The sequence below is a fragment of the Dasypus novemcinctus genome, chromosome 11 (genome assembly GCF_030445035.2).
Source record: "Dasypus novemcinctus isolate mDasNov1 chromosome 11, mDasNov1.1.hap2, whole genome shotgun sequence".
Lineage (NCBI taxonomy): Eukaryota > Metazoa > Chordata > Mammalia > Cingulata > Dasypodidae > Dasypus > Dasypus novemcinctus.
The window spans coordinates 48,335,808-48,363,267 of record NC_080683.1 but is presented as its reverse complement, the minus strand read 5'-3'; the positions used below and the strand labels follow the sequence as shown (position 1 = coordinate 48,363,267).

Here is a 27,460-nt window from a genome sequence, read left to right as displayed (position 1 = left end):
CAGCATCCAATTTTCAAATGCTTCCAAGAGGGAAATGTGGCATCCTCCCCATTTATCACTACTAATCAACTTCCATGCTGTATTAGTCAGCTAAGGAGGTGCTGATACAAAGTACCAGAAATCTGTTGACTTTTATAAAGGGTATTTATTTGGGGTAAATGTTACAGTTGCAAGGCCCTAAATAGTCCAATTCAAGGTACCAAAAGAAGTACTTCCTCACCCAAAGTCTGCTGCCATATGTTGAAGGAAGAAGGTGGGCAGTGTCTACGAGGGTTCGGCCTTCCTCCTTCCTCTTAAGGCTCCAAAGTCCCAGGTCCTTCCGATCTCAGCTGTAGTCTGGCATAGAGTGCATCTCTATTCCTCTGGGGCTCGTTTCTTTCCAGGTTCAGCTGCTCTACTCCCTTTACAAGGTCAGCTGTAAACTGTCAGGCAAATTGTTCAGCTATTTCTGGGGCCCCAGGATCCAATTCTCTCCTCTGTGTCTATGGAGCTGTGTCTCTTCCTCTGAGTATCTTCTCTGTGTGTCTACTTCTGCATGAGATTTTGTTTTATCAGCCCACCAACGGGGCAGGGACTCAACCCTAACAATACTCCCTAACAACGTGGTCAAATCAAAGCCCTTAATCTTAATTTAATCAAGTAAAGGTAGAGCCTTTGAATTCAAATCAATCAAAGGGTAACATGCCCAGAGGAGCAGACCAGTTTACAAACATCATCATTATCTCTTTTTGGAATTTATAAATAATATCAAACTGCCACACATGCTGATCATTGTGGGAGTTTATTTACTTCATATTTTCTGAAGGAAATCACTACAAATTTCCTTAATTCCTATGGTCCTCTTTTGTATAATTTATCCAACACATTTTGACTCTCAGGCCACAGGCGAAAGTTGACATAGTTTATGTTTATTGGGAACTACATGTAAAAGGAAAGGGGGAAGGCAAATTGTAAAAGCTGCCATGCACTATGCTTGATCATGGAGAAAACAAGATGCTTAAATGCCATGCAATTTTCTGGAATAGCATCGAACAAGATATTCAGTAAATCTGTATAATTTGTTGATACATATTCAGGTATGTTAAGCACGAAGTACATTTACTTGCCTGTGCTCTTTGGAGAAAATTTTTCAGGTGTGTAATAGGGAATTTTTACTAATATAGAAGGAGGAAAGGGATAAAATGGATCACAAGCAAGCAGAGTATTTGCATAAAGGCCATCACCCCTTATTCTGTTCAGTAAGGTTAGGGAAATTTATGAAGGATTAAATTATTATAGTTTAAAACTTACAGTTATTATTCACTGGAACTGAGATGTTATCCACTTTTGCTCTATAGAGTTCTGTTCTCTCTAAATAGAAATATCTGTTCCATAGAAATTCCTGTAATTTTCATCTCTACTCCTGTTCATTCATTCGTTAAGACCTTGTTGCTTTTTCCCTAGGAAAACATAATGGGCTCTCTAAGTACTTATACCAATGACTGTTGCTTACATAGCAATGCTGCCATGAAAACCCCATCCTCCTTTTACAGTTGCCTGTTCCATCTCTGTATTTACAGTAAGCCTATGTCATAAGCTCATAGCATCCAGTGGCTAGAAAAAATCCCTCTGGAAGAGAGGATTTGGAAAGGAGTGGTCCAGACTGATTGGTAAGGATCTACTTGAATACATAGCCAGGAAAGTATCTGCTTAATGGACAAAGCTGAACACTGAAATGAAACTTTGTAAGTAATCTATGACTGGAGACCAGCTTTGTTACAAGAAGGGAAAAAAAGAAAGAAAGAAAAAAACTTCTTCAGTGACATGACAGGCAGCTCCCAGGATGCTGGTCAGCACCGAGGCCAAAAGGGCACCGGCCTACAACTTACAGTGGAAAAGATCCTCTTGACTGAAGGGCTAGTCTTCACACTGGCTAGTTGGCCTACTTCAGGCAACACAAACCTAATGAAAAACAACGAATGACTGGCCAGAAGTCTAGTGTTTCAGAACTACCACTGCCATCCTTAGCCAGATTTGACTTGTTTCTTAGGATAAAGTAACCATGCTATTTGAAGTCAGTGGTTGTTCCTTTAATTTCCCTTTCTCTATAGTTGGAAATTTCCAAACTTGTTACAGCTACCCAAGGTGAAGGGTCTGGGTCAACTCCATGCCACCGTAGCTAAAATAAATAGAATGAAATCTCCTCAACATAAACCTTTAGTGTCAACCACTTGTCTTTGCCTGCTGGAACTTGCCCTACCTGTGAACATGCTGCCCTCAATCCTACTTACCTAAATAGCTTCCACCCAACAGGTGTTTCCTAAGAACCTCCCAGCCCAAGGGGAGTGCTTCCTACTAAGCTAAGTAAACCTCAGCCCTTCCTCAAATGATCTGCTTTCCTGCTAAGTCATCACCTAGCACAAATTTGTTGCCTCCCTAACAACAAATTTCAATTCTCAATAAGGCCAATTCCAAACTCAGAAGCGATTTTCTTTTCCAATATTCAGTTTTTAGTATATTATGTGTTATATGGTGACACCTTCTGGTGAAGTGTCACATTCACATGTTGAATACACTAGTCTACATGAGCATGTTGCAAATATTGAAATAAAAAGAAAATGAAGCAAAAAAAAATGCTGATAACTTTGCATGTGGTATCAGGGGAATCCTCACTCATGTAAGACCTTGCTTTGTTCTGACAAAGGAGGTAAAGACAGATTTTCTATTCACACATAGAGCAAAACTCTTTGATGGGGCAATAGCTGGAGGATAAGTGGTCTATCAAGAAAGAGGGCTTTTTCCTAATTAAAGAGAAAATAATAGCATATTTGTATGCCGTTAGGGATAGTCCAGGAGAAGTAGGAAAATTGATGATGTAGGAGAAAGAAAGGAGAATTACTGGAGCAATGCCCTTGAAGGGTGAAAAAGGATGGGATCCAGTGCGCAAGTGAAGGAGATGGCCTCAGATAGGAGCTGAGACTGTTCACCAAATAGTCAGAGGAGGCAGAGCAGAGAACCTGGGCACAGATGCAGCTAGTGTGCAGATGTGGTGCTGGAGTTTGCAGAGTATGCTTCCTGGTGCCCTGGTTCTCAGTAAAATGTGGAGCAAGGTCATCAGCTGAGAGTGAGAATGAACATGGAACTGCAGGAGATCTGAGAAAATAAGTTGTACCTGGCTTTTCAGGAGAATGGGAGACTGAATGGACCAGAGGAATGAAACTCAGTATGATTTTATTTAAGGGCCACTTGAGGTTCATAGTCATAAATTTGAAGTGAGTCCTAATGGTTGGTTTTCTCCGGACTTCTTCAGCTGCACAACTGCAGGTGAGGAGTAGGGAGAGGACTGGATTTAACCAGGGTTGTGGTTTTGACCATCAAGTACAATGGTTGAAGAGCAAGAGAGTTGAGAGCATATCATCCTAGAGGGCCAGCCAATACTGAAATTTGTTCTTAGTGATATCCATGTTTTCAATTGGTTCCATTATTACTTATTTATATTTGTATTTATGAACATAAAAATCCTTCTTATATTAAAATTATCTGGGAATGCGGACTTTCTGAAATATACTTTATGCACAAACCTTCTTCTTTCTATTCCTTTATTGTTAATTCACAAAGGAAAGTTTTATTTTTCTTTTCACGTAGGATATTTTCTTTAATAAGATGACTGTGTGCTAAGACTCTGATAATAGACACTGTGGAAGGAGGCAGAAATTTCAAAGGGAGCTTGCAATAATGTAGATGGGCAGGACACATGAAGCTATTTTTCATAGTCTAATGCTTTTTAATACAAATATAACTCATACTTAATTGTAAAAGACCCATTAATATTTCCATGGGCATTTTTCATTAATTCACTTCATGAATATGTATTGCATATCTGCTGAGTACAAAACACTGTACTAGGCAAACACCACAGTAAGTGGTTGGGGGAGGGGCAGGATTACTATACAGATCCTGTATTTAGGATTTGCAGTTTAAAGAGGAAATTCACATATTTATAATTATTATGCACAGCAGGACAAAGCAAGCACTACAACAAGAGTCCCATGGCATTTGTTCATTTAATTTACCACTGTATATCATTGTGGGCCTGAAACAAACATGGACTTAATGAATAATGGTGGATCAGTGAATGCAATAGAGATATGAACTTCATTGGAAGAACACAAGGGAGTAATGAGTGAGTCCTGAATGTGGGTTCTGGAAAGCTTAGGAGAGAAGGTAGCACTTGAGCTTGCCCTTAAGGGAAAAGTAAGAGCCCAACTAACAGGGACAAAGAGACGGCACCTCCCCCCTGCTGCATGAAGTTGCTGATAAGTATGAGATGAGCATTTGGAAAAACTGTAGATGTCAAGGCACACACATAGTCTAGTGTGAGGACTGAGGAATGGTATAGTGAAAGATACATAAGAAAGGAAGATAGCCAAGAAAGAGAATGCATGGATTCTCAGATAAAGGAGTTTTTATTGAGCTCTGCAATATATGTCAGAGCTGTTTTAAGTACTGTCAATGCACTAACTCATTTAATCTCACAGAAACCATTTAAGGGAGGTATTATTATTATTCCCCATCTTACATATGAAGAAACTCAGGCACAGAGAGGTCAAGCAGCAATAGAGCCAGTGCCCAGACTCTTCCAACTCCTGTGTACCATCGGTACTATAAAACATTTCAAGTAGTTGAGTAACATTATATGATTTGTGTTGCTACTATTTTTTCTTTTCTTTCACAAATATGAGCACATTCATATTAAACTTGGAAAGTAAGCACCATGCAAATTACAGCTGTTGCTCCTCTGTTTTTAGAAGTTCTGAATATTCAAATGTATATTAATTTCCTGTTTGTCTTTTCCTTAGCCACATCTATTAGCTTAAATGTTGTTTTTCTTGGTGTTTAGCCTACAATTTAAAACAGAACAATTACATTTTTTCCAACTTCATAATATAGTCACTTAAATTTTTCTAACATTCTCCTACTCCAGAAAAGTCATTTTTTTTTCTGAAATCACTTTTCCCTTCTCTTCTTTTGTAACTTTGAACTGCTTTCAGAGACAGTTCTTGATAGCAGCCAATTCATCCTCACACTATTTTTTTGTCATCATCAATATAAATATTTCTGCCTCAAAAAGCTTTCTAGTCTTCTATTTTTAGAGCTCTTCTTTCAACTATCAATTAATTCAAATGTTTACCAACTCTTTGCATATACATTAATATAAAATAAAAATATCAAACTCATGAAAATGCATTCAAAATATCTTTAAAAGTTTAATTCAATATCAGCATTACAATTTATGCAGCCCTGAAGAACAGCATCTAAAAATCTCCTAATTGCTTTACTCAATAGTGCTTTCATTAGTATCAACAGATATCAACTTTTTTTACCACACTGAAATCTGTAACATTCCATTTTTCAATTCTTTAAATTTATTTTTCTTTATTTGAAATCTTTGAGATAAACACAAACATACTTTGTCAGTTTGGCATGTCTTCCACAAAGTGGCATATTCCATTTTGCCGTGATGCAAAATGGATGATATCACTTGGCTTGATATCATGGATTATTTTATACATATCCTTGAATCTAAGTAACCCTAAATCCCTGCTCCCAGAGACCTTGCCCTCTACTTCCTTAAAGATGACTTGGGTGAAGACACACATGGAAGATTATGATCCCTGCCCAAACTAAAATATCATCACAGTGGGTCCCCTGAGTTTGGCTTTCTGTAACTTAGAAGAACAGAACAGAGTGAGGTATATAATAGTAGGTGATACTAGAAACCAGAGAAAGGGAGAGTATGTGAGCAAGTGTGGAAATGAGCAAGGTATTAAGATCCAAAAGGATCTGACTGGGGAAAATTCCAGAACAGGGTCATTGTTCCCTGAGCCAGGGTGGAATAAATACTATTCCCAAGCCAAGTTATTCAGAGAGTTCTACCAAAGCCTAATTCACATTTAATAACTACAGTGGGCACAAATCGTTACCTACACTGCTCCTACCTTCTTACACTTTGCTCCAGTGTTGTATGGAAACCTTCCACTTTGCCACACAACCCACTTGGCTTAGCAAAACCTGACATAACCTCCGCAGTTAGAAGGAGCCATTCATGGTCATCCCAATCCCTGCCCTGTGATTACTCAATTCAAGCCAACAGCACTGGCAGATCCCTTGGCACCTGATATTTGTCCAGGCACATGGCTTAAGGGAGAGGTTATTTTTCAACATGGACAAGGAAAAATGCATTTCTCCAGTTGCTCCTGGCAGTCACTGGGGGAATCTGGCCTGCAAAGAAGAAAGCTATCATGTGACAGCTCCAAGAGAATGGCATAACGGCTAATACCGAGCTCCATTTTCACCAAGCCTGGGGCCTTTGCTACTTATGACATTCCTTTGGATACATAATAACTCCCTTCTGATTTAAGTCCTCTTGAAAGTATCATCTTGATTCTTCAGCTGAAAGTACCTTTACAGATCATAAAACAGTACTGCTCAAACTTGTCAGCTTATTGGAATCATGAAGGGATCTTTAAAAATTATTGGTGCCTGCCTTCTACCCATAGATTATTATTTAATTGGTCTTGGGTGTAGCTGGGTGAGCAAGTTGATCTCTAAACCCTCTTCCTTCCTGAGATTCTTTCCTAAGAATTACAACTGCTTAAGACCTATGTAGCATTCTGAGACTCCACAAAGTGACAGAGAATGTTTCCCACCAGGACTTTCTTCATCCATTTCTGCTTTGCAATAAGATTTAAGTTGCTCTTCAGCTACTCTGCTTGGATTTCTGCTTGATGCTCTTGTCTGTACCAGTTTAGGTGTAGATTTGAGACCTTCCATAATGTCTTAGTTTCCTAGGACTGCTGTAACAAAATACCACAAACTTGGTGGTTTAAAACCTAAATGCATTGGCTAGCAGTTTCAGGAGCTAAAAGTCTGAAATCAAGGTGTCAGCAGGGCCAGGGACCCTCTGAAATCTGTAGGAGATGATCCTTACATTCTAGTTTGTTAGGCTGCCAAAAGCAATATACCAGAAATTTGTTGCTTTTACAATGAGATTTATTAGCTTGCAATCTTACAGTTCTAAAGCCATGTAAATGTCCAAATCAAAGCATCATCGAAATGATGCTTTCTTCCCAAAGACTGGCTGTCAGTGATCCTGGACTCCTCTGTCATGGCAATGCACATGGTGACATGGTGGCCACAATGCCCCTCCCTCCTTTCTGGGTTTTAGTGATTTCAGCCTCTTGCTTCTGTGGCTTTCTCTCTCTTTTGCCTCAATTTCATTCTCTTATAAAAGACTCCAGTAAGAGGAGTAAGACCCACCTTGAAATGAGGTGAGTTACATCTTAAGTTTAGATCCTACTCACCAAAAGATCCTCCTTACAATGAGTCCACACCCACAGGAATGGATTAACTTTAAGAACATACTTTTCTGGGGTACATACAGCTTCAAACCACTACATCTTCCTTGCTCCTTCCTAACTTCTGATTATTTGCTGGCAACGCTTGGCATTCCTTGGCATGCTGCTACACCCTGATACCTTAAAGTCTCAGTATCATAGTAGGTGGTAATTTGAGGGGGAATATCTAATCCGCTTATAACAGAGCTTTTGTGAGAATGACATGAGAAAACACATTTGAAAAAAAAAATGTAGAAATCAAAAAGTGCTCTCTGAATGAAAGCAATTAATATGAGGGATCCAGAAATTTACAAATGAAGTCTAGACCCAACCCTAACAGACACACAATGCCAGGAAAGTGAGATGGCTTGGGTATTAGATCATCAGCCCACCTCCTCTCTGCCCTCCCCTTCATCCTTCCTCTCACCACCTCCTAAACAACAGCAAACTTGCTCTGTAAATGCAACTTTCTGACATGTCCTTGCCCCTACTCACTATCAACTAGATTGCCACCCTCTGACCCCCACCTATATAGAAACTCTAGGGCTGCTACCAACAGGCAAAGAGGGTTTTTTTTTCTGTATTTTTCCCCTAGATTTGAAAAGCATTCCACTTCCTCATCAAAAGTACACCTCTGGGTACCACAGTGCTTTATCCTTCCCCACTTAAATTATAATGCCTATCGAAAGAGGCATCTCTTGGGAGACTCGGGTGCTAAGTGAGGAGTGATTTTTAGATGTGTGGGAAATAGTTTCAATATTTGGCAGTGCTTAAAAACAAGATGATTTGGAGTATTGTTTGTTTGTTCTTTAAAAATATACTTGATCAGCTCATTATACTATTCTCTTGTTCCTGAAAATGCCTTGTCATTGGAATATTGCATTTGGCTGTCACACCAAGGTAGAAATTTTGTAAAACAGAGGAATATAATTTTTAGTTTATTTCACTCATTTTTCCATGGATGTAACATATACCACATAAATGTATATATTCACCAGGAAATCAATCTTTCTTTTACAGATACCTCCACTAAAATATTCCATTCTGAAACTAAAGACAAAGACAATGCCCCAAAAATCGAAACAACTGAAAGTACTGCAGACATATACAAAGTGTCAACCATGAGAAGAATATTCAATTTGACAAAGCATCAAACAAAAAGATCAGCATTTTTCCCAAGTGGGGTTAAAGTCTGTCCACAAGAATCCATGAAACAAATCTTAGCCAGTCTTCAAGCTTATTATAGATTGAGAGGTAAGGAAAGAGATGAAACGTGTTTAGCCTTTTGTTCTTTCATCCATTCCCTTTCATTCATCTATAGGTTATCTTTTGTTCAAAATTTCCATGTGCTCTCATTTGGACACAAGAGTTATAAAAATCAATCTGCAAAATGGTTAGTAATGAGCAATAACCATTCAAAAATATGGCAGAATTCTGCTCTTATGGTTTATTCTTTTTTATTTCTCTCCCCTCCCCCCCCCATTGTCTATTCTCTGTGACTATTTGCTGCATGTTCTTCTTTGTCTGCTTCTGTTATTGTCAGCGACATGGGAATCTGTGCTTCTTTTTGTTGCATCATCTTGCTGTGTCAGCTCTCCGTGTGTGCGGCACCACTCCTGGGCAGGCTGAACTTTCTTTCACCCTGGGTGGCTCTCCTTACGGGGCGCACTCCTTGTGCATGGGGCTCCCCTACGCAGGGACACCCCTGCAAGGCAAGGCACTCCTTGCACGCATCAGCACTGTACGTGGGCCAGCTCCACATGGATCAAGGAGGCCCAGGGTTTGAACCATGGACCTCCCATGTGGTAGTCAAGACGCCCTAACCACTGGGTCAAGTCTGCTTCCTATCTTATGGTTTAAAATAATGTCTTGTGCATCACAGAACCATTAGGGCACCAGAAAGCCTTGGTATCTGAGTTTTACCTTTTTGCTAAAGGCCAATATTGAATTTAATATTGTTCTTATGATGTGAGAATCACAGGATGATTGCACCATCAGGAACCTGAACAAGTTGATTTATGGTTTAAGATTTTATTTTTCAAAAGCAACATTACAATCCAGAATCTTTTTCCCTTCTTGATAAGTTTAAATTGTTTATTGCAGATACAGCAAAAACTTCCAAAGTTGGGAAACCTGGGGGTACTTCCAAGTGCAGAGGAGGCACAAATTAATAGGGATAACCAAGATATAATGCAGGGATGTTAACAGAATTTACAACACAATTACTAGGGTTTCCAACAGAGTTACAGTGTAGTTTTTGCTCTGAAACAACATAACAGGGTTCTTTTCGCACTACCGGAAATCATTCTGGATTTAAAGCTTATCGTGGTCATCAGCGGCTGTCCTTTTCTTTCACTCAGTACTGACGAAAAAATTCTCACGGCTTCTTTTTTTTTTAATCTTTGATATTTGCTATTAAATACCCCAGATAGCTCCAATTAATGCAAATACCTTTTCTCTCTGAAACCTAAACTCAATTCATCTTACATGCAAGAGTGGAGGTTTACTGATTTCCACCTTGATCACCCTAGATGTTTGCTTCTGTTCTAAAAAGCATAGTCAGACTGCCCCATTTAAAACACTTTGACTAGAATGAGAAGGTTCAATTCTAGCCTGTGATGCATAGCATCTAATGGCAACTGAGAACCCATATCATGATGATAACATCCTGAAAAGTTCTTGGTATCTGTGGCTATTAGATGGAGAGTCTTTGGGTTTGAGCAGCATAATTAACTAACAATCTCGAAAATGTCCATCCTTATGTTCCTCATATGTCTCATTTTATGTGGAAATAAATATTTGCTTTTTGACAGAATCCATACCCACAGAGAGATGAAAAGTACTGGATCATATTCAGAGGAAGGACTCTAATTATAGAAAATCAAGTACATTATCAATATTTTGAGGTTCCATCATTAGCACCTCCACATAGCAGGCTCTCAGTAAATGCTTGTTGGTGGATACCGAGGCAAAGGTCCATTTGGAATTAAAAAAAAAAAGACAGTTCCATGTGTAAATTATTCATTTACACATGGCATATGCCTACACATCAATCAGAAAATGACACTGGTAAATTCGATACCATTTGTACACAAGTGGATGTATAAACATAGTATTTCCCTCACATTGAATATGAACACAGCTATTGGTAACTATTTCACATAACTTCTTATCCCTTACAACATTCACAAATAGAATTTACTTTAGGTATTTTCAGAGTAGACTATTTCTGCTACTGAATTTTTAGCTCTGTATTTTTTTTTTCTTATCCCTTTATTCTTGATTAGTTTTGCTTCTTTCATTCTTGTTTCCCTAGATGAAACAAACTACTGTTTTTCTCCCCACAGCAATGACAGTCCATTATCTTTATGGCTGCCCCTGGGTGATATGAAATTTTACTATTCATCACCCTGGGTTTCTTAAGTCTAACAAATTGGTTCACAGAGAAACAAGAAATAAGACCCAGATCTAAAGCAATGTTCCTTTGACAGAGTAACCCACTTAATGTTCTCATCTATGCTTTTACAAAATTATCTGCTGATGTCTTTCAAACTTAGGAGGAAAACTCTCACATTCCTCAAAACAAATGGAATATGAGCTATTTCTTCCATCAGTGCTTAAAGCAATGCAAGTGAAAATGTTCTAAGCTTCACTGTAAGTTTGTAAACACGCATGTTCCAGACACAACTGCAAAAAAAGCAAGTTTCTTTCTCATACTCTCCCAGGCTGAGCCGTGTGCTCCTACCTACCCAGCCCTTTTATTAAAAACTAGATCTTTCTTTCACGGTAATGTGTGGCTTAGAAAATGTTAAAGATGGAGGGGGTCTAGAATTTCTGCATCATCATCATCACCATCATCACTTGTTAAAAATGCAGAATCTCAGATCACTCCCAGATCTGTTGTCCAAATCTGTATTTTAACAGGTCCCCAGGTAATTTGTTTGTACCTTAAAGTTTGAGAACCAGTCTGAGAACATTTACCAACACCCTCATTGTACATACAAGAAAACTAAAACTGAGGTCCAAGGAAGTGAGGTGACATGCCCAGGGCTACAGTGAGCAGCAGTACAGGGTTAGAACCCAGTGTCCTGACTCCTAATTCAATGTGATGCTTATTCATTGAGGGTGTGTGCAACACATACCTCTGGTCTAACTTAATTCTCCCAAAAAGATCCCATTTTCTCTGGGATTCTTCCCACATCATCACACAGTCTAGGGAATGACGCTCAGCAGAAGGTCAAGGCGCTGTATTGGATTCAGGCATCTGCTAACAAGTGTGGGTATATTGGGAAAGAAAGCTTCTGTATTTCTCTAGAAACCTGGTAACAATCCCTTCCAATAAGTTTAGAGATGGATGGAGCAGGACAAGTAAAGCAAGGGGCTAGAAAAACCTAACTTTGAAAAGTTTTCAAAGTTCACCGCCCTGAGAGCCTTTGGTGCCTTAACTTTCAAGGGCTCCTTTGATGCTCCTTCAATGAGGGGGGACTCTCCAGGGACATGAGCTGGGGCTCCTGTTAACTCAATCATAGAAGGATTCTAGGCCTCCTGATTCTTGATAAGCTTTATGGAAGCCAGAAAAATTGCGGGGGTTTCTCCTCCTGACGGGGGCGGCTGGAGGGGCCAGGAGGGCCGCACCTTAGCGGGGTTCGAGGTCGTGGCAGACGGCCTCGGGGGCTCTCAGGTGTGGAGGACGCACGGCGGGGAAAGGAAGATGCCGCGGAGACCAGGTCTGTGCGCAAGTCCGATTTATTGAGGAAGTACAGTGGATTATATAGGAGACGCAGAGGGTGGGGGGAGACGTGGCGGTAGAGGATTGGCAGAAGCATGGGCGGACTTGTGGTTGGCTGCCGTAAGCAGTTACTAGGGATGGGGGCGGATATTAAGTTAGCTCTGCTGTCTATAGGGACGGGGATTGGTGCAGGCGGGTACTGCCTTCCGATAGGTGGTTGCGATTAGTTACTAGGCAGAGGGCAGGCGGAGAGGCTAGGGGCAGGGGGGGGGAGGGGGAAGCGACTAGGCGGGAGTCTGCTATCTGAGCTTCTAGGACAGCTGTTTGAGGAGATAGGCCAACAAAAAATGACTTCAAAGGAGTCACCAAACCCTACCCCTATAGAAAATCTCTCTGTTCCATCCTTAACATTTTGATCCCCACTAACTACAATGCCCTAGGGAGATAATTCTTCAAGCAGTTTCAGGCATTTGTGCTTCTGGGTAAAAGGTCTCTCAGGACCTTTGTGAAAAGCTGATTTTGATGGAGGCAGGGGAGTTCTATGTCCCAGGAGTGGGAGAAAGGGCAGTGGGGAAATGAACAGAACTGGGAAACTGCAGGCGCCAAAACCAAGCACCTCCTTCTTGATAGTTCAGCTTTAGTCTCGCCCATACACAAGACAGGTGCCTGCTGCCTACAGAAAGCTCTGCTTAGCTATTGATGTGTCCTAGAACTACAAAGCATACAGGGAAGTGAGTTTCTATATACATCTTTCTACTACTTTTCTGATGCCTGTATGTTTGAGTTTGGGCTGCTAGGAGCAAAACGAGGCCAAGCTTAAATTGTACTAAAATAAAGGAAGACTAAATATGAGACCCAAAGCCACCATACATGAGGGGGTGCCTAACTGGTAAAGATTATGTCTTCTCAGATGTTTCACACACAGAGATTGTCATTAACACCAAGCCCTCAAAGGCAGTGCTCTTTTAGTTTATGTTGAGTTGTATTCCCAGGACTTAAATGTTTTTGAACTTAAAACCAGCAGGTACAATGGAGAAAAACGGAAGCACAAAATAACATCCACAAAGAGCGAGCTGTGTGTAGGCGAGTAGGAGAGTAAGGCACCTTATATGCTCAGACTAGACACACAACTCCTAGGATTGGACAAAGCTTGTCGCCTGCTGGCCTGGTTTGTAGACTCTTGACTACAGTTGATGGTCCAGAGACTACGTGACAGCTGTTATGGAGAAAGGCATTAAAACTTCCAGATCCTTGTCTGTAGGCATAAACCTGGTTCCCCATGGTGAAGCTAGCCCATCGCTCTCCTGATGGGCTCACTCCTGTCATGTTCCCAAATGTGGGAAACGCAATGGCACATTTGCAGCGGTGGAGATTGCATGTTTGCCTGGCTTTGTGAATTACTAAGTGAAAGATTAATTAGCCTGAAGGTTCTTATCAGAGTGTTGCTCGTAGGTGAGCTTAGTTTACACTGGTCTGGAATTCTCTTTGCCTCTTTAAAACAGAAGAGCTAAGGGGAGTGGATATGGCTCAAGCAGTTAAGCGCCTGCCCCCCATGTAAGAGGTTCCAGGTTCAGTTCCAAATGCCTCCTAAAAACAAAGAAGCAAACAAATGAGAAAAACAACTCAGGGGAGCCAATGTGGCTCAGTGGTTGAGCACCAGCTTCCCACATATGAGGTCCTGGGTTCAATCTTCCACCCAGTACCTCAAAAAATAAATTAATTTAAAAAATAATACAGGAACCACTGGTTCCCTAAAAGCTAACACTGAGTATTCTATGGTATAAACCAATAGGAAGACAGAAAGGGAAATAATCAGGGCAGCAAATGGCAAAGATCCTTCCTCAACACGGGGAAGAGGGAGGAGGAAAATCAGCCTCCCAAGGGGCCACGCACCAGCCCTGTGCATGCCCACATGCAAATTTCAAGTGTGTATTCTCACTTTTTCTCATTTTTCAATAAATTCTTTACTTACCTGCTTAAATAATAGTAATAATTTTTAGGCGGCGGACTTGGCCCAGTGGTTAGGGTGTCCGTCTACCACATGGGAGATCCGCGGTTCAAACCCAGGGCCTCCTTGACCCGTGTGGAGCTGGCCCATGTGCAGTGCTAATACACGCAAGGAGTGCCCTGCCACACAGGGGTGTCCCCTGGGTAGGGGAGCCCCATGAGCAAGGAGTGTGCCCCATAAGGAGAGCCACCCAGCACAAAAGAAAGTGCAGCCTGCCCAGGAATGGTGCTGCACACACGGAGAGCTGATGACACAACAAAAAGAAACACAGATTCCCATGCCACTGACAACAACAGAAGTGGACAAAGAAGACACAGTAAATAGACACAGAGAACAGACAACCAGGGTGGGGGGTGGGGGTGGGGGATGGGTGGGGGAAGGAGAGAGAAATGAATAAATAAATCTTTAAAAAAAAATTTTTTTTAAACATCTGCTCTCACTAGCAGCACATTTAAAACAGAAAGCTAAGAGAAATCCAGACATAAGAATAAGTGGGGGGAGAGAGGAATAAAACAAAGAAATAAGAATCTCCAAACTGGTCTTCTCACCTTGTTCTTCATCACACCCCCTTTTTTTCAGCACTATAGTCAAATTATGACTTTAGAAAGTCAAGTGCTATCAGTCTCTGCCCCAAAGCATCCAACTGCTTCCTATCCCTCTAAAGATAAAAATAAACATATTACAATTGCTTACAACAGAGGTCTTCTAACTTTTTTTGCTAACAACACCCTTAAAATAATTTTTAAACTATGTTTCTCCTTGCTTGCTATTCAGTTGACATCCAAAATTGTTCATCGTAAGTTTAAATAATTGGATAGAATGTAATTTTTAGTGAGTTTTAAGTGTTGATATTTTAAAATAAAACAGTAATTAGAACATGCTTATCAAAGGAATCTGTCTTGGTTACTCAATACTTACCATGAAATACTTTTAACAAATACATGAACACACCTCTTAGCCAGAAATATCACATGACTCCTTTTTCTCCATAAACCCAAATTTCCATTCCACTAACCCCCCTCAAGGTGAGGTTTTGAGGTTTCTCCCCAAGGTCTCCCCCATCCCCCTGAGATGGCTACCTCATCTGTCTGCTCTTTGTATCTGTTTGTTTTCCTTTAGAAGGCACCGGAAATCGAACCTGACACCTCTCATGCAGGAGGCGGGTGCCCAACTGCTTGAGTCACATCTGCTCCCCCATCATAGTTTTATCTTAACTTGTCTTTATGCTTGAAAGTCTTGGCGGTGGACTTAGCCCCATGGTTAGGGAGTCCGTCTACCACATGGGAGGTCCGCAGTTCAAATCCCGGGCCTCCTTGACCTGTGTACAGCTGGCCCATGAGCAGTGCTGATGCGCACAAGGAGTGCCATGCCACGCAGGAGTGTCCCCCGCATAGGGGGGCCCCACACGCAAGGAGAGCACCCCATAAGGAGAGCTGCCCAGCACAAAAGAAAGTGCAGCCTGCCCAAGAATGGCACCGTACACACAGAGAATTGACACAACAAGATGAAGCAACAAAAAGAGACACAGATTCCTGGTGCTGCTGACAACAACAGAAGCAGACAAAGAAGAAGACAAAGAAGAAGATGCAGCAAATAGACACAGAGAACAGACCACCGGGGTGGGGGGTGGGGGGAAGGGGAGAAAAGTAAATAAATAAATAAATCTTTTAAAAATATATATATTTCTTAGTAACAAAAGTATATATATATATATATGTATATATGTTGGTTTTTTAAAATAATTTTTATGCTTAACTTTCAGAATAAAAACAAATCTATTCTGGATTAATTTGCCTTTATAATTATGTTTAGTATATATATGATTAAAACAAAAGATAAATTATGAATTTGATAAATATTTATGTTAAAGGAATTTTATTGACACATGGATATATAGGGTCAGATACTTATTTGTGGGTAATAAAGATTTATAAATGCAAAATTGTAAAGACAAAATTGGAAGCAAGGCCTTGGAAGGGGTCCATGGAAGGGGCTTCATTAGCTCCTGCCTCTGCATAGAGGAAACTGCTTTGATTTTGCTCCTCTACTAGTTATGTACCATTACTTATTATTCTTACTACGTATTGCTAAAATGAGATAGGGTCAACACCAATTTTATCCATACTTCTACTTAGTTTCACTTAAGTGTTAAGAAAACTTGGGGAGCGGACTTGGCCCAGCAGTTAGGGTATCCATCTACCACATGGGAGGTCCGCGGTTCAAATCCCGGGCCGCCTTGACCCGTGTGCAGCTGGCCCGTGCACAGTGCTGGTGCACGCAAGGAGCCTGCCTAGGAATGGCACTGCCCACACGGAGAAATGACACAACAAGATGACGTAGCAAAAAGAAACACAGATTCCCGTGCCGCTGACAATAACAGAAGTGGACAAAGAAGACGCAGCAAATAGACACAGAGAACAGACAACCGGGGTGGGGAGGAAAGGAGAGAAATAAATAAATAAATAAATCTTTTGAAAAAACCTTATTTACATAAATAAGTAGAAGGGAACAGAGACTTGTTAGAGTAATGCCCTTATTCCTTTAAATTCTTTTGGCATTATATGCCAATAATCACATCACAATCTTCCATCATTATTTTTAATGATCTACGGCTGTAGACACCATTCGATCTTCTCCTAATTTGTTGAAAGCAAAGAATCAGAAACCACCTAAGTTGCAAAAAAAAAAAAAAAAAGAAGGTACTACTCCTCTACTAAGTTCACTCCCGTTCTGGACCTCAACACTATTATTTCAAATCGTCCTTTGTGTGGCAACCAAGGAAAAATGTGTTACAATAAGATTAGGGATGGATGAATGGGACAAGGACTGTGACCAAAAGAGAAATAAAAAGAAAGAAGTATGTCTTTAGGCAGAACAATTTAGGAAAGCACACATAAGGAAGTTAAGAAGTAAAAGCTGATTCCCATTAAATGGTCTTTGTGCCTGCTCATCGCCTGGAAAATTTTCAAATCAGGGAATACAAATCCAAATTTGAAGACTTCGCAGAACTTTCTTCCTCATTTCAGTCTGCACAAACGTCAATTTAGACCACCCTATTTAAAATTGCAGTCTTACACACATACATTCCTCTATCAGCCTTCTTTATTTTTCTCCAAGCACATAGTAGGTCCTCAACAAACATTTATTAAATGAATTAATTCCTATAGGCTATAAATTAGTTGACCAACATATGCCATAAATGAACTTTCCATGTTATGGCAGTGTGCTTGGATTGGAGAAGAGAGTCTCCTTAGGATATGAACTTTTCCCACCCTTCATGACTCTGTATTGCAGTGTGTCAGGAAGTAGTGTGGGAAGCATATCGGATCTTCCTGGATCGCATCCCTGACACAGGGGAGTACCAGGACTGGGTCAGCATCTGCCAGCGGGAAACTTTCTGCCTCTTTGACATTGGGGAAAACTTCAGCCACTCTCAAGAGCACCTGGATTTTCTTCAAAAGGTGAGTGTAGACACTATACTTTCATTTTGGACACTGGCTGAATAGTAGCTCCTCATCCTCCAGCTCCTGCCCCTTTTGAATTGGCTTCCAGAGCATAAGGATTAGTTGAAGCACTTGGAGATATCTGATAAAGTCAACAGGGACTTCATTTGTACAAAATAATATTGTACAGGTAGGTTGAAGTGGACTGAATGGAGCAAGGTATGAAAATAGCTTTTCAATTGGCATTATCTCCTGGTAAATTACTTTTTCTCTTTTCGCAGAAAATAAAACAGAAAGTCTTCTTTGAGAGGTAAGTACCCCAAATAGAGTCCTGTGTGCTCTTGACTTGGGAAAGATGATATAATGGAGTGAGACAAAGCTATTCTATTGCACCCTATGATGTTATGTCAGTCACTAAGATAGATGTAAAATATTCTAACAATTTATGCCTATATTGTGCTGAAGATAGGTGAATGTATAAAAGGGAAATGAAAAGTTGTTATAGACTGAGATAGATGCTTGCATTATGTTTGCAAATAAAATGAATTCATTACTATGTGATTATAATTAATATGTATTTTTACTTATAAGATAAAGAACACTTAAAATAGGTTGATTTTTCTAAGCCCCTCTCAATAGAGAGGTGGAGTAGAAATCACCATCCCGGGGTCCACACGATGGAGGAATAAAATATGGATTAGAGTGGACTTACTGATATTCAACTATGGAACTATTGTGACTAGTAATGGAAGAAATTGCATCATTCACGTGAAGAAAGTGGCCACAGTAGTTGCTGAGGGCAGGGAGAGGGAAGAAGAAATGTGATGTGAGAACATTTTCGGGACTTGGATTTGTCCTAAATGATATTGCAGGGATAGATGCTGGATATTATATATCCTGCCATAACCCACTGAATGTACTGGGGGAGAGTGTGAACTACAATGTAAACTATTATCCATGTGGTGCAGCAGTGCTCCAACATGTATTCACCAAATGGAGGATGTTGATGTGGGAGGAGTGGGGTGAGAGGGGGTGGGGGACATATGGGAACCTCTTATATTTTTTCAATATAACATTAAAAAACAATAATAAAGAGATTATAGAATCAAAAAAATAGGTTGATTTTTAGAAATAATGGTAAACTAAGTAAAATCAGAGAGCAAGTTAATTTTGAACTCTCATTTGGTAGCCTGTAAAGAGTTAGTATTTCTCAGACTAAATTACTGAAGCACTGGATTTAATCCTCAGCAAGAACTGAATACCAAATGAGAAAATTAAAATGCAAGGAAAAAAAGGAAAATGAAAAATGTGTTAGATAAAATGATTAAAGAAGAAAGATGTTGTAGCCAAACTCTAAAGTCACAAATTACACATTACAAATTGTGTTTTATAACATTTGGAAATCTAAATATGAAAATAATGCTACAAAAATAGAAACACAAATTAGGCTATAGGAATTACTGACAATTCTTCATATTGCTTTTCACATACCAGCGTGGTCCAGGACCTTATAAATTTACACTGTGAACATTACCAAATCCAATCTCCCTAACAGATTTTCCTTCATCTAATCTCTTCCCTTTCTAAACTTGAATAACTGTTGCTATATTAATAAATCTGAAATATTCCTTTCCTCACATTGATCCATATTCAGTGATTCCGAAAGATCCCCTTGTCCTCCCCTTACCTCTCTAAATAGCCCTATGCCCCCAGGAAGCTGACAGGTCTGGACTGCCTCACTGCACCTGAGTAGAGCCAGCCAGAGAGAAGCAGGAGAACAGGGAGGAGAAGAGTGAAGTCAGGGACTGTATCACCCCTGCCCTGCTGCAGAGCCTGAGGGCTGATTGCCTGTCAGGCAGCTTTCCACAGAGCCTTCTCTGTCTCTGGTTTGTAGTAACTACTCCACTTCTCATGCTTTCTGACCTGGGGGTGCTTTAAGCAACCCCCTGGGGTACTGAACTGTTTCTTGTGATTGCTCTTATATACTTCCCACAATTTAGTAAGTTGTCACCTTTATTAGATTTTGCTCAAATTAGTGTGAGTGAACCATCTTTTTTCTGCCAAGACCTTGACCAAGGCAGATCCCAAACTAATTCTTCAGGGTCCTTCACCTTCTGACCTTTCCAACCTTGGCCTCTATTACCCATGATCCCACTGAGGCCACCATGCCACTTCCTCACAGACCACACCCTCCACATCTCTGACTCTGACCACAAGCCCTCCCTCTTGTCCAGATGAGCCGACCTTCTCCACTCCACCTATCCAAATCCTACTCTCCTCTCAAGCCCTGGATGGAGTCTCATCTCCCCAGCACGTCTTAACAGCCCACGTGAGGCTGCAGCAGCCTCTCCCTGATATGAACTTGATACTATGTTCTATACATTTATAATACATAACATTTCCTTGCTTGACCCTATTTCCCTGTCAAAGGGTAAACTCCCCAAGGACAGGAGTTGTTTGATATTTCCCCATCCACTCCACAGAAAACTCCTCATATATCTCCCCTTGCGGCTTTTTACTTGCTGTCTGCTCTGTGCCCGTTCACTGTGCGTTCTTCTGGGTCTGTATTTATTTTTATTTATTCCACGCACACCCTTGCGGCTTGTTTGTTGTCTGCTCTCTGTGTCCATTCACTGTGCGCTCTTCTGGTGTTTTTTTTTGCTTGTCTCCCTTTTTGTTGCTTCACCTTGCTGAGTCAGCTCTCCATGGTGCTTGCAGGCCAGGAGGCACTTCGCAGCGTTTGCAGGCGTGCTTGCCTTCACAAGGAGGCCCCCGGACACTAACCCAGGGACTCCCATATGGTACACAGGAGCCAAACTGATTGAGCCACAGCCGCTTCCCAACTCCTCATGTATTTTATTAATTGATTATGCCATCTGACCACTCTTACAAATTTTAAAAGTTATTGCCAGGATAAAGAATGTGGCTTGAGAAATTCTTTGTACTAGAATATTAACCTTATTCACAAGACACAAGGATATTACTCCTCTGATTTAAAGGTAGGATAACACTTATTATAAAATGCTATCCGTGTCTCCTCTATTTTCCAAAAAAAAAAAAAAAAGGAAGAAAGAAAGAAAAGCAGCACCAATCCATAAAGGAAAAAAAATCAAGAACATGTACCAACGCTTGATAGAGAAACATTTAAAGTTACAGGGAACAATTACCCCAGTCATAAAGATAAAGAAATAGAATCATTCCCTCCACTTCTGGCCTGTCAGCATTGCTGGAGAGAAAGAAGAAGCAAAAGACAAACATTTTATATTAACTTTGATTACCAAGTTGTCAACACTAAAAACAACCAAAAAACCCTCTTTTATTTGAAACCTTTACAAGAGAACAAAACTGAAAGTTTTCTTATCTGACTAGTCCATGAGTCTGCCACTTTCAAGTGACTTTAAAATAAAAGCCAGTGGAGAACCAAATGGCCCATTTTCCCAAACTGTAGCTCCTCGTGATGGCATAGATTGCCTATTTAGTGCAGGATCATACTTAATGTAAGTAAAAAATAAGGGAACAGTGTCCAAAGCAGAGATCTGCACAAAGTAGGGTGTTGATCTTTGACTAACATAATAGCCAACATTTTAATAACTACTTTTCTTGGTTATTTTCTTTCTTTTTTAACAGCAAGATTAAACAAGGAAACTAATCTAATAGTGGGAGGAAGGAGATCTTACTAGACACAAAGATATAGCAAGCAAAGAATGGAAAATTGTCTATTATAAATTCTATAATGTTTGTTATAATGATAGTTTATTAAATATGACCTCCAGACAAATGACATAAGCACATAGTATAATGCCAGTAAGAAAACGAGACTAGCTGATTCCAAATTCCACTAGAGTCTGAGTTATATTTGGCCCACCAGCTCCAATATGGTGGTCCATGTTTGTAGCTAACATTCCCTCTGATTGGTTGGAGCCAATGCCAGGTTAGGTGAGAAATGTTTTGTATGTTGCCCCTACTAGCATTTTGGCAAAAATAAGTGTGTCATGGGAACCTCTTATGTTTTGTAATGTAACATTTTGTGCGATCTATTTTTTTTTAAAAAGGCAATGAAAAATAATAATGCAAAAAAAATGAGTGTGGCAGAGACATGCAGATGGTCCCATTGGCTATGCCAACCTAGATGACTCTACAACAAAAGGAGCCTGGCCACTGCCTTTGATTTTCCAAAGGCCATCATCATGAGCCACAGAAAATGAAATTGAATATTTTGGTCATCTGCTACTACATTGTACTAATAGACACAATTCTTTGGGACCTGATAGCTTATAGCAACAAATCTCTCAATAAGTTTCAAAAGATATCATGACTGCTACTACTTTCTACATAAAGCTTGCTAGAATGGGCCAACATCATATGCAGAGAGATCTATCTCTACGACCTTCGATCTGCCCCCTAAATATCTTCCACACTTCCCCTCTGTGGCACTGCAAACCTGCGCCAAACTCCATGGCTGGTCACCAGTGCAGGCAAACAGAAAAAGCAATATTGTTTCCAGGATATGGATTTAATATACCTGTATTACCCAGACACCTACCTTTCTTCCATTATGATAACCACAAGAATTCCCTTTTAGATAAGTTTAATGACTCTCCAGATTTACAGATTTGGGAGTCTGTGATTTCAACAAGAATATTTAGTCACAGATTATAGCATCAATTCATTTTTGTGTCAAGGACACAGTATCAGCACAATGGAACTATAAAATATCAGTCCCCAAAGACCAGCCTTCCTACTAGGAAATGCTCCCAGGACTACAAAATGCCATGACAGTAGGAGAGAAACCATGAAGTCAAATATAACTTCTTTATGAATAGTTTGAATTATTTTTAATGAGAAATATTTTAAAAATATTGCTTTTGCAATAAAAATAGATAAGTCAACTTTCACAGTATGCTTTTGCTTTAAGTTTTAGGTCTAATCTTTGGGCCTTTCAATACAGTCAAATTTAAATGTGTTTCCCCTGTTGTCAAGTTCATATTCACCACTTCTTCTCTCTTTTCCATTGTGTTATTAGAAAAGATGAACTATTTATAGAAGAGGTACTGGGAAAGCCTACTGAAACCCCCGTGTTTTCAACAGGTAAGTTAGATCTCCTCATCTAACCTGTTTTTTAGCCTTAATTCAAATCATCTTGAAAACATATTATTTACAAAGTAATCCTTGATTGAACTTGATAACATTTAAAATGTACCTTCTCAAAACAATTTGTATTTCTAACCTTCCATACATTATATAAAACTTGCAAGACACAGAAAAGAATAAAAAAAAAAAACCCAAATCACCCACTAATCGTCCTACAAGCCAGAGGTAGCCATTATCAATATTTTTGCCTACTTCCTCCTAGTTATTCTTCTATTATGTATATGTATTATTGTGATCATAATTACACTTTATATTCTTTTTACCACTTAACTAAAATAACATGTCATAATTCACTAAATTCATCAAAATAATCATTTTCATAACTTCCACGTTCTATTACATCTTTATAAATATAATTGATTTCACCATCCCATTGTTCTTAAACATTTTATTTTATACCATTAAAAATAATGCTTTCAATAACATATTTAAACAAAAATCTTTGTCAAATCACTATTGAAGACAGATTTCCAAAGTAGATTGCTAAATCAAAGAGTATGAATTTTGTAAGGATCTTAATCCATGTTGCCAAATTGGTTTTCTAGAAATTTTGTTATATTTATCTAAACCATCGGCCAAAAAGACAAGAGCCTATTTCATTGCACACTTGCCAATATTGGATGTTACCATTTGTTTCATTAATGTTTTCTAAAAGGAAATAGAAAATAGTTCATTTTTTTCCTATGTTTATCAGATGTAGTTTATTATACTCTTTCATCTCTATTGTGGTCTTCCATTTTTCCCAGATAACTATGAGAAGGCTTAAAATTATACAAAATAAGGTTATTAATCCTTCTTTGCTGTATTTCCCCAGTTTGTTATTTGATTTTTAGTTATGCTGGTAATGTTTTAAGAAATCAAATTTTGATGGCTTAAAGTGCAGAAACTGAGAAAATGGAGATTTTTTTAAACAAATGATAACATCACTTGTTATTTCTATATTTAAACATATCCAGAGGAAGCTACTATGACTATATTTTACTGTCTTTCCTATCCTTTCTAGACTGATTTGTAGCTAATAAGGAACAGGCTTAATTCAATTTCAATAATAAAAAACTTAATGATAAAATACATTCTTTAACAATAAAAGAACAACAGCAGAGTTTTAATTCCACTTATAGTCAACTGAAATTTAATCTCTGGCATGTACATGAAATCTTATTCAAAAAATACTGTTTGTAGGAGCAATGATATAAAAAGATGCTTAACACTGACTTCATTTCTGGTTTTAGGATAGATAATTGAAATTTGTATTCTAATTTTAAAAGTTGAAGCTAGTACATTTTAGCTGATAACATCTATGATCACAAAATTAAATCTAGTAAGATAATTTGGTTAAAGCAAACTCTTTCTCACAAATTTTTCATTCTTCCATTACAAAAACTATGAGAGACAGGTAAATAAGTGATAGAGTCGAATCGAATAGAGTAGATCACCATTCAACATTTGAGTTCTAGCAACAAATGTTTTAGAATTATTTCCACAATGTTCCTAGACAACCTGGTTGGATACATGCACAGATACTTCTTTGGTTGACATATTTCCAAAATGCAGCTACAAAAATACCTGCAAGATCCTAATGAAAATAATTCTCATCATACTAGTCAAAGACTTAGCATCAGTGATAATCTTATGCAAAAAGAGAATGGAAGAGGTCCTTAACAGTATGAATTCAGAACTACTACAAAGATTTTACGCAAAAGGAAACCATCTCTACCCCCAACCATCACCCTCCACCCACCCCTACTGTCCTCTCCATCATCATTATTGATAATTTTTGTAAGTGTAATGGATTTGGAAATTTATGTTTGCAATTCCAAAATTAAACTATCCATATCTTTGACCTAAGCCCTGAATCCTTAAAATGCATATGCGAACACCCTCTTGGAGAGGAGCATTTGAACTGGGATCAGACATTTATTGTAGCTGAATTTGTCGGGTCTTTCCTTTCCATAATTTCTGTTCTCTCATATTTGTGAATTTGAAATAAAGTTGTTAATATTTTTTTAACTGTAAGATAAGCATATTATTCACAGAATTGTAAAGCTTGACATTAAATTAATGTCTTTTGAAGTCCAGGGTGCAGAAAATATTCACCCCAATTGCCTACAACAGGGCATTCTGGCTACACCAGGGAAAGCAAGTTGCCAAGGCCCCACATCCTTTGAGATTCTGATATGTCTCAGTTAATTTTTTAAAATCACCCTCCCCACATGATTCTGAAACCCACTCCCACAAACCCCCATTGGGAACCTACTGCACGGAATCACACTGACTGCTGGTGGAACTTGCTGTTTCCCAGGTACCAAACACCCCTCAGGGAACAAGGAATTACCAAATATTTTTCCAGACCAAATGTGTTTTATTTGGCCAACAATACGAGAAAACCGTTAAATGGGGCAAATGCCTTTTCTCATTTAATCACCGGCCCCAATACTCTATGTTATCTGATAGCCTTCCTGGGCCTTGTAGACTCAAGACTCTCATCACAGAGTAAAAGTACGCACAGAAGACCTTCCTTTTTTTCAACTACCTTCTGATTATATTCACCCTCTTATAACAGAAAGACATAAAAGTGTCCTAGCAAAAGAGAGATATGGAAGTAGGAGAAGAATAAGACTAATGTCACTGGTCGAAGTCTTCAAGGATCCAAGCCCTTTCTAACTTCTTGCTCCACTGCCCTTCTTGATATTCACTGAAAAGTGGCTGCTCCTTCTCTGGGCATCACCTTCTGTTCCAGGCAGGATGAATGGGGAAAGAGAGCAGAACAAAAGATATTTCAGCTGAGTCTGCTGCCTCCTTTATTTATTTTAAAGAAAACAACTTTACAAGAAGTCCCTCCCATTAGCCTTCTGCTTATGTTGCACTGACCAGAACTTGGCCACATGCAGTGCTTAGCTACAAGGGTGTCTGTTTCTCTCCACTGAACAAAATCTGAGTTTCGAAACCTGAGTCTCTGCCTCAGTCCCTCAGAAACTCTAGATCTAGTGGTTCTAATGCCTAACTAAATATTTTGAGGTCAAGTTATTTTTTTTGGTACAGTCTGCTTTTTAAAGCAGGAAAACAAACTAATACATTCTATGTTTTTGCCTAATTATGATTAAAATGGAAAAATATGTCTGGCTAAATATAATCCAATTAACCATAACACTAGATTTCCAGTCTATAGAGATCTTTAAATATCAAAACAGCTGTTATGTATATGGAATAATTTATGGTGGTCTATTTTAAAAGGGTGTTCTTGGATTTTATGATTGAAATCCTCATGCCTTGATGATTGCTAAGCAATCAAAGTTACAAATATTCAGGCAGTAGTTTAAGAAATTTCTAAGAAAACCAGACTCAAGAATATCTGTCTATGCATCCATTTTATAATCACACACAAAAAAGTTACTCAGATCACATTTGGCAAAAACATTTAACTATACGCATCTCGGGGACCACCAAACTTAGGTCCTACAGAAGAAGAATGAAGAACTTAACTAGGATCAAGAGTATAAATTATCTTTTTCTCAAGAATACATTTCCGGGATCTTAAAAAAAGGGAAGGGGTTGTCCATCTAACATATATAAATTCTGGAGTAACAGAAAAAGCTCAAGGAATTTTACTTTGTTCTAATTTAAGCTACTCTAGTCTCATCTTTTTATGTGTGATTTTTTTTATTTCCTCAGATGTTGACAGTGTCTCACTCAGACCTTTCCCTCTCACTCCTGATGGCAGTGTCCTCAACGAAATTCTCAATAATACCCTCAACTATACCAAGATGCCTACCACAGTAAGAAGTTCTGAGAGTTGATCTAGTTCTTCACATGCCAGTTTTTATTTTGGTGCTGCAGTTTTGTCACTCTAAGATTTAGTAAGAGAAAACAATAGATTGAGAGCTAGGAAAGGTGGGACAAATTACAAGAATTAAAAGTTCCAGGAAGGCAGAGGCCCCATTTCCCCTGATATCTAACAGAACCTTATACAGGGCAGGAACTCACCCATCATTATAATGAATCAATCAATCCATCCATCACTGAAGTTCTCTCCTTACTGAAATTAATCCCAAGTTGATGGTAACAGTAGAGGTTTTATTCTCACTCACGTCCAGCATGAATAAATCAGACAGATATCAAAATGATCAAAATCCTACATGGCAGCTTGGGGGAAAAAAAACAGTCTTCTAAAGCAAAAGGCAGCACTGGCCACCACCCTGTTTGAATGAAAAAGTTACAGAGAATGAGAAGATTGTGACAGAATTTTAATGTTGGTTATCAAAACAAGGGGAAATGCTTAACCCTAACAAAAGCTTTAAGCCCAGACACTCAGTGTCTGGCTCCATCATCTTTACTCTGAAGTGGCCAAGTTGTAGCAGCACAAGTGGAAAGCAGTATATGGGGTAGCAAATCAGAATTTGGATCTCTTTATCCTTTTACTCCATCCAACCAGATTTACTAACTCCGGGGCCTGTGAAACTGCTACATTAACCCTTTCCCCTTCCTTGTGAACCTCCCCCAAGGCACAGGTCATAGCTGGAGGGTGAGGGCAGGAAGTTCCATCTAACCAGCTCTACATGAAATTCAGAGATTAGAGCCTTGCTGGCTATTTTATCTGGCCATTAGGCCAGATGGCTGTAGGTTTTGCTAAACTATTGCCATGAACAAAGAATAAAAATGTTTTACTTTTCTGAAAAATACTGTTCCATTAACAGTGAACAGTACTCTTGGAAAAAATTATTGAGATCAAACATAGTCACTATAAAATTTCTAA

At 39.2% G+C, this 27,460-nt stretch overlaps 1 protein-coding gene across 1 annotated transcript in view; it reads left to right on the top strand.

Annotated features, from left to right (window-relative positions):
- Positions 1 to 27,460, top strand: part of IMPG1 (interphotoreceptor matrix proteoglycan 1) — a 160,705-nt gene that overhangs the window by 16,099 nt on the left and 117,146 nt on the right. The window contains exons 2-6 of the mRNA XM_004464254.2: positions 8,397 to 8,630; positions 17,408 to 17,574; positions 17,838 to 17,866; positions 22,580 to 22,644; positions 26,380 to 26,483. Of these exons, the coding sequence (XP_004464311.2) occupies positions 8,397 to 8,630; positions 17,408 to 17,574; positions 17,838 to 17,866; positions 22,580 to 22,644; positions 26,380 to 26,483 (599 nt within the window). The remainder of the gene's footprint in view (positions 1 to 8,396; positions 8,631 to 17,407; positions 17,575 to 17,837; positions 17,867 to 22,579; positions 22,645 to 26,379; positions 26,484 to 27,460) is intronic.